The sequence below is a fragment of the Bos grunniens genome, chromosome 7 (assembly GCF_055505025.1).
Source record: "Bos grunniens cultivar Pamir isolate PY7600 chromosome 7, Bosgru_T2T1.0, whole genome shotgun sequence".
NCBI lineage: Eukaryota > Metazoa > Chordata > Mammalia > Artiodactyla > Bovidae > Bos > Bos grunniens.
Window position 1 is genome coordinate 12,500,710 of NC_141171.1, and position 11,665 is coordinate 12,512,374.

The window sequence follows — 11,665 nt, forward strand, 5'->3', positions numbered from 1 at the left end:
GCTTGGGGGAGGGGCGAGCTTGGGGGAGGGGCGGAGCCGCCTGAGCCACCGACCGACTCCGGGAGTTCTAGGAAGTAGCTCGGTGCAGCGCGGAGGGGCGGGGCTCAGAGAGAAATGGAAAGCTGCTTAATTTGCATGTTCCGCCCACGTACGTGATCGACACCCGGATAACCCCGCCCTCTACCTTGGCTAAACCACTCACCCCCAGGGCCCAGCCTAGGACTCAAAGTTCCAAGGGTAGATCGAGCGCCCGCCCCGAGCCGCTGGCAATCTGGTCAAGGTCTGCGTCTTAACCGCCTAAGGCGGCTGGACCTCGCCCGCGCTCCAGGAACCGGCTAAACCGGTCTGGGAGCCGCTTCTGGCTCTAGTCTTGACCTGTGGACAGGCCCTTTCCCAGCTCAGCGGAGTCCAGAGCTGGGGCTTGTGTTCCTTGGGTCCCACACAGTGGAGGAAGTAGGGGTGGGTGGGGGTGATAGCGAATCTCTAAATGGGGATTGGGGCACCACTAGAGCTATCCCCTACTTGCTCTCCCTCGGGGCAATCCTCTCTGGACATCAGTTTCCCAGTATGTGAAAAGTGGGCATTAAAAGGACTGGCCTTAAAGCAAAGTAGCAAATGCATCATTCATTCACAACAACCACTTAGTAAGCGCCTACTGGGTTCATCTCTGCCCTCATGGAGACCGCAAGCTAGAAGAGGAGACAAAACCAAAAGAAAATGTAACACTGAAACTGTGACAAATACTACGACCGTCATCACCAATACTACTACAAAGTAGCTCGTGATCAGAATGGAAATTAACATAGGGGTCTTAGACCAAAATGGAGGGCAGAAGGGGAAATTCGGTGATGATTTGCTCTTGGGCTAAAATGAGTTAACTAGGTGAACAAGGAGGAGAAGTTGGCCTGGTGGCTTAGTGGGTAAAGAATCTGCCTGCAATGCAGGAGACTGCCTGTAATACAGGAGACCTGGGTTCGATGGCTGCATGGGGAAGTTCTTCTGCACAAGGAAATGGCAAGCCACTCCAGTATTGCCTGGAGAATCCCATGGACAGAGGAGCCCCGAGGGCAGGCTACAGTCCACAGGGTGGCAAAGAGTCAGACACAACTGAGTGACTATAAACCACCATAGGGAAGAGAAAAGAATCTTAGGCGATAACAACATATACAAAGGTCCTGTGGCTGGGAAGGTTGTGGAAATACAAGAAACAAAAAGTAGGTCAGTGTAGCCAGAGAATGACACAAGATTAGCCAGGGATGGGCGGAAATCGAGCAGCATCTTTCAGTCATAGGAGTTTTGTCCTTCTTCGCAAAGCAGAATTTTCCTATTTCTGGGACAGGGGGCAAAGTGATTCAATGTTATTTAAATAACTTAAGGAATCCCTCAGAGTCTCTCCCTTTTCAGCTAGTCTAAGGACCTGCATGCATGCTCAGTTGTGTCAGACTCTTTGCAACCCCCATGGACTGTAGCCTGTGAGGCTCTTCTGTCCATGGAATTTTCCAGGCAAGAATACTGGAGTGGGTTGCCATTTCCTTCTCCAGGGGATCTTCCTGATCCAGAGATCGAACCTCTCATCTCTTACATCTCCTGCATTGACAGGCGGATTCTTACCACTGCCAACGGCCAAGCAGTAGCCTGAGGACAGTCTTCCTTTGGCAACAATGTCTTTAACCTTAATCTTCCTTTGTAACAAAGAAAGCTGTCTGGAACCTCACACTAGCTACTGTTTCAGCAGGGTCTTGTGATATTGTTTCATTTTCATTGTAACTTTTTAAACTGTTACCTTCCATGCATCATGGTGTTGTTTAGTCCTCAATTACAAATTGGCACTTTCCATGGGTGCTTGCCATCTACCTCTACAAGGATTAAGTTGTGTAGTGCTACAGCTGCTGAGGTCCAACACCCCCTGAAGGAGTTCAGGGTGGAGAGCAGAAATGAGGCATTCTGTGCTGGGGGTTGTGGTGGGGGCTGGCAGGACAGGTCTTCAGACAGTTAGATGTTCTCAGGAGCTGATTTTCTGAGCCTAACTCTTGAATCTCCTCATATCGAGAAAAGCACTAAAATGCTTCATGGTGATGACTAGTGGAAGCTTCAGAAGATCAGGAAAAATCTACAAAAAATTGTTTGCTTGATTGCATGTACTCCCCTTTACCAAAATCACATCCATACTGTCCTTTCCACCTACATCTTTGGAATTGTTTCTCAGAGCTATCTGAGATGCTGTCTCCTGGGCTGCAGTTCTCATTTTGCCCCCAAATAAAACTTAACTTGAAACTCTCATGTTTTGCTTTCTTTTTTTTTAAGTCGACAGTCCTTAACTCATGTCTGACTCTAGTGAGTGATTAACAAGTGAGTTAAAAGTTAGAAAAATACATATTACTTAAATAACGATACATTTGTTAAGCAGATGTGACAAAAATCCTGACCCTGAAATTTGGGAAATTCAATTATAAGGGCCATGGGAAGCCAGTGAGTAATGGGATAAAAAGTATTAAGCCTTTAGCACCCCAGACAACCATATTCACTCATTCAGGCCTGGACTAGGCATTTGTGGAACTGACATTTGAATGGGGGCACGGATGCTAACCCCAACATAAACATCCGTAGATGAGCAGTGCTTTAAGGAAGGCTGAGCAGCGGGATACAGGAGCAGAGTAGCACAGTGGGGTGTTATTGTTATTTTGGATCAAGTAGCCAAAGAAGGCTTCCCCAAGGAGGTGACATTACAGCAGAAACCTAAAGAAAGTGAGGATGGACTTGTGCATATCTGGGAGAAGAGCATTGTAGGAATAAGGAACAGCAAGTGCAAAGGCCCTGGGGCTGGAATACACCTGTCCTGTTCTCCAAGCAGAAAGGATGTCAGTGTACTTGAAGCAGAGGAAAGCTGGGGGAGTCATATGATCCAGTTTGCATTTTATAAGGTCAGTGCAGCTGCTGCATAAAACAGATTGTGGGGGTCAAGGGCAGGGTGGAAGCAACTGCCCGATCCCAAGTGAGAGGTGGGATCCCAGCTCAAGGAGGGTGGGAGCCATGGGGTTGGGAAAAACTTGGAGTGGGATGGGAAGTCTAGTTGACAGCACCTGAAGAAGGAGAAAAAGGAAGTCAAGAAAGATTCCACCTCAGTTGAACTGCTGGCAGTAAGCAGCAAGAATCTTCTTTAGTTCCTGCTAGGTTTGGAATACCTTAGGCCCTCAAGGGGAGACAGAGAGAGAGGGTTTGGCCAGACAAGTCTGGAGGCTGGGAGGGGAAGTCCAAGAAGGAGAGTGACATATGGGATTCAGTATAGAGGTGGGCTTCCCTGGTGGCTCAGACGGTAAACAATCCGCCTGCAATGTAGGAGACCCAGGTTCAACCCTTAGATGGGTCAGGCTCCAGTATTCTTGTCTGGACAATTACCTGGACAGAGGAGCCTGGTGGGCTACAGTCCATGGGATTGCAGAGTCAAACACGACTGAGCGACTAACACACACACACACACACACACACACAGACATATGCACACGCACACACAGACACACACACACACAGAGTTGGCAGTTAGGGCCTGAAGACTGAATGAGGCTGAGGCTTCCCTGGTGGTTCAGTGGCTAAGAGTCCAGCTTCCAGTGCTGGGGGCCAGGGTTCTGCCCAGGTCAGGGAACCTAGATCCCACATGCCACAACTGAAAGATCCCGCATACCACAATTAAGACCCAGCACAACCAAATGAATAAATATTTTTTAACAAGAAAAAATAGTCTAAGGTTGACTATATATATAGTCAACCTTATAGTCTAAGGTTGACTATAAATAGAGACCAGTGCAGGGCCTGAGGCGGGAACTGTTGGTGAGGTGGGGAGTAAACCAGGAGTGTGAATGTGGGGCTTAGGAGGAAGAAAGAATTAACCCTGTCAGACCATTAGGATTAGAACAAACTCTGGAGCTGGGAGGGGAGTTCTTATTCACATTGGCAGAGGGAGCCATTCCTTCAGCTCCCTGGGCTTAGCACAGCGTCTGTACCCACTCTCCCATACATCATACTTGTATTGCTGCACGTGCTTTTTTTTTTCAAAACAAACTTTTTATTGAAGCATAATTGATTTACCACGTTACGTTAGTTCAGGTGTACAGCAAAATAATGCAGATATACAGATAAATACTATTTTTCAGATTATTTTCCATTATAGGTTATTACAGATATTAAATATAGTTTCCTGTGCTATACAGTGGGTCCTTGTTTCTCTATTTTATATACAGTAGTATATGTCATATGTGCTTTTATTTATTTTTAAAATTTATTTTATGTATTTATTTGGCTGTGTCAGGTCTTAGCTGTGGCATGCCGGATCCTCACTGCTTCATGTGTGATCTTTCGTTGTGGCACAGGGACTCTCTAGTTGTGGCTTTTGGGCTTAGTTGCTCTGTGGCATGTGGGATCTTAGTTCCCCAACAAGGGATGGAACCCATGTCCTCTGCATTGCAAGGCAGATTCTTAACCACTGAACCATCAAGGAAGTCCTTGTATGTGCTTTTATTTTAAATTTTTATTTATTGATGACTGCAATGGGTCTTAGTTGCGGAACGCAGGCTTTTGTCTAGTTGAAGAGCGCAAGCTCAGTTGGTCTGAGGCACGTGGGATCCTGGTTCTCCGGCCAGCAATTGAACCCACGTCTCCTGCATTGGAAGACAGACTCTCAATCACGGGACCACCAGGGAAGTCCCCTTGTATGTGCTTTGAAATGAACTGTTGCCATTCCAGCCTCTAACAATAATAAAGTACTAACAATAAACAATAATAATAATAATTATTAGCCTCTAACAATAATAAATCATAAAGTGGCATACCTTGCATGTCAGGCACTTTACTAAGCACTTTTAAGTATATTATCTCACTTAACTGTCAGAATAAACCCAAGAGATAGGGACTATTATTGTCCATAATAAAGTCAGGGAAACTGAGGCCCAGAGAGATTAAGTGACTTGCCCAAAGCTGCACAGCAAGTACAACTGGTCATCTGGCCCTGGAATCTGTCCTCATCCGGCCACTTCCACACCTGGGCTCTGTCACTCAGCATGTTGGTTCTGAGTTATCTCCACCCCACCCCTCACTCCCGAGGAGATCTCTCAGGCTGAGGCCTTTCATCCTTTAGGGAGGGAGTAATGGACAGTCCACATTCTACCAGAGGAGTCCAGTCGGATGGGCACGTAGGTTGTTTTTTCAATTTGTGCCCACTTTGGACAACACTGTAGTGAATACTCTTCTGGAGCCTCTTTCTGCAGGTCTGAGGTTCCCTGGGGTATCCGCTGGTCATAAGACCGGTGATACTTTTAATTTTCACAGCTGTGGTCCAGTCGATCACTGCCCAGAGGGTTTGTCCCAATAACCCAAGGCCATGTAATGGCGTGGACACCAAAGTCGATTGTTGTGACAAAATTTTCAACTTTGTCTATTCTTATGGGGCATGAATACACATTCCTTACAGGGAGGCCTGACCGGCGGCAGTCCTTGGGGTCGCAAGGAATCGGACACAACAACAATTCTTATGGTGAAAGGGGGCTTTCCAGATGGTTCAGTGCTGACGAATCCTCCTGCCAAGCAAGAGACCTAGGTTCCAGCAGATCCCTGGGTGGGGGAAGACCCCTTGGAGGAGGAAATGGCAATCCACTCCAGTATCCTTGCCTGGGAAATCCCATGGACAGAGGAGCCTGGCGGGTTACAGTCCATGGGGTCGAAAAGACACGACTTAGTCTAAACAACAAATGGGTGAAATGGGGTCTTAGGGAGGGGAACGTATTAAGGGGATGTATGTGTGTAGGGGGGTATTCGTCCTATCTCCCACGGCATCGTCTCCAGCCCTCAGCCCCCGCGACCGGGCGCCGGAAACCCCCAGGCGGCCCGGGCGGGGGCGGGGGTCGGCCTAGCAGCTTCCCGCGGAAGGAAGCGCCAGGCGGTTCCTGAGACAGGATGCGCGGTGATGCCCCCTCCCCAGTCGCCGGGGACTTCCCGGGCCGGGCCAGGTTTGCGAGGGAGTTGCTCCCACGCGGACGCACTGAGCTACCGCCAGTAGTGTGGGGTTCCAGTCCCCCCACTACATCCCTTTGGGGAGTTGTGGGTCGATCCCCCGAGAGGGCGGCAACTGAAGTCTCATATTTCCCGGGGGGGAAGGCTGCGGAGGAGGCGAGGTTCCCTTGAGGTGAGGGGTGGGAGGTGGGGTTAGGAGGGAGGAGGCTGAGGGACACAGGGAGGCGGGGGTGCGGTGGGTGAACGAGCCTGGAGGGGAGCCAGGGGCGGGCGTTCTGGGGCGGGGCCGCCCCTCCACCGCGCCCTCCTCCTCCTCCCCTCCGGCCTCGGGGTCAGGTCCCCCGGGTCTCGGGAAGCCCGCAGTGGCGGGGCCGGCCGTCTGGAGGCGGGGCAGGAGCTTTCCCAGCGCCTCCCGCCGCCCTCACTCCCCGCACCTGCGGCTCCTTTGTCCTCCCCACAGCCCCCACGCCCACCCCCTGGGGCAACCCCGACTGTCACTCTCCCGAACTGGCGTTGGGGAAATTGTCAGGGTTTTCTCTCGAGGTGGCGAATCTAGGGACGGGGTGGGGCCAAAGCCAACGAGTGCTCCCGCGGGTATTTCTAAACCAACAGTCTCGAAGGGAAGTTGCTGGGGCCCATTTCGCGTATGAGGAAACTGAGGCTGGAAGCTCGGGTCCTTGCCTGAGCCACACAGTTAAACTGCTTGAGACTGGAACTGGGCGTAAAGGGCGCTCCAAAGCTCACCTGTCCAGCCCCACCCCAATCCTGGGAACCCTGCCGATTCAGTTAATCAAGTGGGGGGAGGGTAGCTATCCTTCCATTCTCCAAAGGAGGCCCGATACCCAAGTCGGCTAGGGGCACTGTTCCCAGCAGTATCCCCCAAACATCTGAACTCGGAAAGCCTTCTCACCCAGAGTTGTAGGGAGGGGGTGTGTGTCCAAGATCCCGCCAAACGTGCGACGTTTAAGGAAAGGTCGGAGCACCAGGAGCCCAGTACGAAAGTGCTCTGGCAAAAAGGGGTCGGCCCCTTCCCGCCCACTCTGCCCACGTGGTAGCGGTCAGACCGGTTTCTGGGGCTCCAGCAAGCCGCCGCCAGCTCTTGACCCTTTAACCCTGCCCCTCCCCCACCAGGGAAGAAAACCAGACGGGCTGCACAAACTTTGTATACAATTGGTCTTTATTTTCCTATCTGGCGATTCTAGCAAAACGTCCAGATAGAGGGAGTTACCAGAATCCACCAGTAAAGGCAAACAGAACCCCAAAACGCCCTGGCGAGAATCTCCCGCCTCCCCCATACTGGCCAGTCTCGCCAGCCACTGATCCCAGCTCAGCCTTACATTGCTCCCCCCATTTTTGTGATTCCGACCAGGAACGTCCGGGTTGATCGTTTCTGTGGGTCTGAGGGTCAAGCTTGAGACGGTGAACATCCCCACCTCTAACGCACCACATGAGAAAAAATTTTAAAATGAAATTAGATCGGCCCTCTACCACCGGAGGCGTAGGGGCTTCGGGCAATAACCCGCAGCAAGGCGCAGTGACTCAGGCCGCCCTCCTCCCATTCCCCAGGGCGGTCCACACCCCAGGTCCTCCTCCCGGCCCCCACCCACGCACGGCAGCAGGAAGCTCCCCACGTCTGCCCCATGACGCAACGATGACCGCTTGCACAAGTATGTCACTGGAGGGGGAAGGGGAGTGCCTGGAATTCTCTGAAGTTGGAAACGCAAACACCAACGATTGAAAAACCTTATTGAAAGGGCAGCATAGCCCCCAGTTAAAAAAAAAAAAAAAGTCCGACCCTGAGGAGTTTCAAGAACCAAGCCCTTCTCCCAGTTCCAGAAGGAGTCGGTGAGGTTCACCTCCCAGTCCGTTAAAACAGCACCGATGGGAGCAGCAGGTCTGGGGGGGAAGGCGCCCGCGCCCCCGGCTCAGGCTCCTCGGCGTCGCCGCTGCACACAGGTAGCGACGGTTCCCCGGCGGCAGAGTCCCTCTCGGGGCCTCTGGGCAGCCCGGGAGACGGCTCCTCTCCACGGCTTCCGCGAGCGCTCCCCCGGGGGTGGGCCTCGCTTCGGGTCTGCGTACTCTGGCCGACGGGTCGGCCCGCGATCTGGGCTCCGGTATAGCCGCTCAGGAACCCTCAGAAGGCCACCACGGCCCGCACCAGCACGTTGAGCATGTTGTCCGCCGGGCGGCAAGCTGGCTTCGCCTCGCACGCCGGGGACGCCGTCGGAGAGCTGGCAGCAGGACTGCAGTTCAGGAGACCGGAGAAGCGCCTCTGCAGGACGCGCGCCAAGTTGGGGAAGGCGCCCTCGGCTTGCGCCGGAGGGGGCTGCAGGCGATCAAGGACCTCCGAAGAGGCCCCTTCCTCCTCCTTCTCTTCTTCTAAGCGGGCTTTCTTGCTCGGAACCAGAGCGGCGTCCGCACCATCGCTAAGGCTGCTGCTCCGCCGCTTGCGGCTGATTTTGGCGGGGCGCTGGACACAGCGGGGAGGGGTCTCCTCGGCTCTCGGTGCCTCCTGCGTGTCCATGGGTTCCGGAGAGGGCTGCTCACTGTTGCCGGTCGCTGCCTTGGCTGCGGCTTCCCGAGGCGGGTGCAGGCGAGGGTCAGGGGAGCGGACGGGCGGCAAGGGCACCTCGGGTTCCTGGGCTTCCACCTTGGCTGAGAGGTAGAGCTCCCGGGCGCTGCGCATGACCAGCGACAGCTGCAGGCTCCGGTGCAGCCGCAAGCCACCGCGCTGCATGCGTGAATGGTACATCTTCCACACCGACAGGGTCATGATCCGTTGCGCCTCCTTCTGCACTTCCATAGCTGCTGGACGGCGAGGGCGGCAGAGACTCCCGGCTGGGCACGGCAGGTGGCAGGTGCACTTCGGACAACGCGCTCCTTCACGCCACCCTCAGCAGGACAAGCCACGCGGAGACACTGCCAGGACGCTCTGCCCGGGCGCCCGCCACCCAGGCCCTTTTGTACCAGGAGTGAAGTCACCGAGACGCCCCGCCCAATCAGAGAGTCGCATCCGGGCTTTCCGCGACGCCTGGGCGAGAGACTCCTTAAAGCGACAGAGTGGAATTTACTGAGAGAAGAAAAGGGACCCGAACTCCTGTGAGGAGAAGCGTCCCCCAATCCAAACTGAACTCTCGGGGTGGTCTGCTTTCTCAGGGCCCCTCACTGAACCCGCGCGCAGGCCCGGTGGAGGGGGGCCGTGGGTGGTGCTCAGGGCCCACCCACCGGTTGTGTCTGGAGACCCCAGCGGGTCGTAGGCTGCACGTTTCCCTTCGCACCCGAGAAAACTTGAGTTCCAAACGGTAGATCCCCGGTGGAAACTGTATCTACCATCTACCAGGAGCCTAATTAATGTCTGTTTTGGTTTTTTTTAATCAATAATGGTGCTAACATTATGCACTTGCTAAGTGCCAGGCGCTAAAGGCTTTCCTATCATAAACATCTCATTGATCTCTCACTTCCATCCGTGGAGGGTAGTTGTATCTTATTTCTTTAGGCGGGGACATCCAGGGACAGTGACTCGTCCAATATTTGCTAAACGAATACTTGAGCCACTGCGGTGAAAGGGGACCAGTGGAGTCTCCAGCATTCCTGTCTTGCCAGCCTCCGCCCACCCTCCTCACTCCCCTTGTTTGGAGGCGGTAAGAAGGCGGGACACACTGGCTGGCTCTAGGGCAAAGTTGCCACTCCAAGGGAGGTGGATCTGCAGACAGGAGCGCAGCCCAAGCTACAGTCTCTGTGTTCCGCATCGAACATCCCCCTCAGTTTCCCTCGGCACGAAATCCACCGTGGGCGTCCATGCCCTAAGGCGGAGGACCCGGCAGCAACACAGGCCGAGTGAACACGTGGCTGTGGCCCCCCAAACGACGCAGCCGAGCTCCGCCTCTGCTCCCGGGGAGGCGGAGTTGGATTAGGACTTGGAAACTCAGCAACGCAGAGATAGAGCAGACAGAACACATCGGCCCCACCTTCTGCTACGCACTAACATTCCAAGAAATACTATTTCCAGTTGCTCAAAAACCGCGAAATTGTTCTAACAGCTCTCTTCATTCGTGGTGTGGGCCCTTTAAGGGCAAGCTCCCCCGCCCCCTCCACACCGGTGCGCGAACCTTCCCGCCACTCTATCAGCCATACTTCCACAACTAAATTTGGAAGTAGTGACGTCGGGCCAGCTCCAGCCGCTTCCGGATGCCCTAATAAGGACAAGGGCCGGGATCGCAGTACAAGACCTTAGCCGGCCTCTTCCGGATGAGCGGGGGTGGTGCCTTAGCCTCCCTGCACGCCCCGCACCCCGCCGCCCACCCGCCACCCCCACCCCCGCCGCCCGCTCTCCCTCTACCGGCAGCTAGAGCTGGCTGGAGCCCCCGGCTTCCGGAGCCGCGTCCAGCGGGGTCGGCGGAGAGTAAGAGGAAAGTTTCGCTTCCTTCCCTCCGGAGGCCAGAAAGGTGTGACAGCTTTCCGGGAAAGCCCCCTGCCGGCGGGCTCGCATTGAAGCCACCTCCCAGAGACCTACACAAAGACCTTGCCAACACAAGCAGCTACTCCCTAAGGACCTAAGGATCACTACATTCCTGTCCTCGCCACCCCTCCCAGGGAAACTCTCCCAGACCCCCATTCATGTATTTCTGCACCTCCACTAAACACTGATCTTCTGCACCTTTGGAGCATGCTCAGATCCTCCACACCCAACCCCGGCACAGGGAAACTCAGCAAGTATTCTCTCCTCTAGAAGACTTCTCCCCAAACTGTCTCCATTCAGCGATCCTTCCACATATTATGGCAACCTGCTGAGGACGCCCCCATTTCTTGTCCCTTCCCTCCACGAAACGTCACAACGACATCTCCAGCTCAGAAGCTCTCTCTGACGCACAACAGAGGCAACCCTCCAAGGACTTCTTCAGACGTCCCGCTCCAGAAATCCGGACCCTACACAGGGGACAGCTGCTTCCCTCCTATAAAAAACTGATTTTCCCGGCGACGCCACACAGAAGGGCTCTGTCACATAGGTGGCAATCCTATGAGTCCCTCTCCAGACCTTCCCGGTCCCGCCTCACACGCAGAGGACTTCCCCGCAGACCATTCTCAGAGCCACCACCACACCCATTCCGGCGACCCCAAGGGTCGCACCCAGAAAGACCTCACCACCCCGACCCCCACCCCCATCCCCTGAAGCTTCTCTAGGGCCCCTACTCAGGGCCAACCCGCTCCAGGGCGACCTCGAGGCTTCCCTCCTCCGCAGGAAAAAAGAGGAGAGGAAGTCTCCCCCAGAACCTCACATAGAATGCCCGCACTTCACCTGCCCCCAAACCTGCCACTCCGACCCTGGCCTGGGACCATCTCGCATCTCCTAGGACAGGATCTGGGTGCAGGCTCAAGGAGTCCATAACGATGGCCCACAAATGAATGAGCCCCTTCCCCAGCCATAATCTCGCCTGTTTTGAAGGAGACATTATGTACATTGCTCGGAAGGGAAAACTGAGGTTGCGCAGCAACAATCCGAGGGGCTGGGTCTCGAACCGATGGATTCGAAGCTCTTGAGTCGAACCCAGTTAGATAGAACTAGGACACTGCTGGGGACCGGGAGCGAAGGGGCGGTCCGTGCAGACAGGAAATCGTCTCTGCCCACAACCAAGATGACTGAAGAGAGAGCGGATGTTTCCGCACT

The 11,665-nt window shown here is 54.3% G+C and overlaps 1 protein-coding gene across 2 annotated transcripts; it reads right to left on the minus strand.

Moving 5' to 3' along the window:
* Positions 1-7,159: 7,159 nt before the first annotated feature.
* IER2 (immediate early response 2) lies at positions 7,160-11,620 on the minus strand. 2 transcript variants are annotated; one of them, XM_086408980.1, is made up of 2 exons: positions 11,458-11,620; positions 7,160-9,046 (listed from the first exon to the last, which is right to left on the minus strand). In XM_086408980.1, the coding sequence occupies exon 2, from the start codon at positions 8,801-8,803 to the stop codon at positions 8,135-8,137; it is 669 nt and encodes a 222-aa protein (XP_086265106.1). In that variant the 5' UTR covers positions 8,804-9,046; positions 11,458-11,620; the 3' UTR covers positions 7,160-8,134. The 2 variants fall into 2 exon arrangements, with proteins under 2 accessions (XP_086265106.1, XP_086265107.1); XM_086408981.1 differs by lacking the exon at positions 11,458-11,620 and adding an exon at positions 10,340-10,444.
* Between the last annotated feature and the right edge of the window lie 45 nt (positions 11,621-11,665).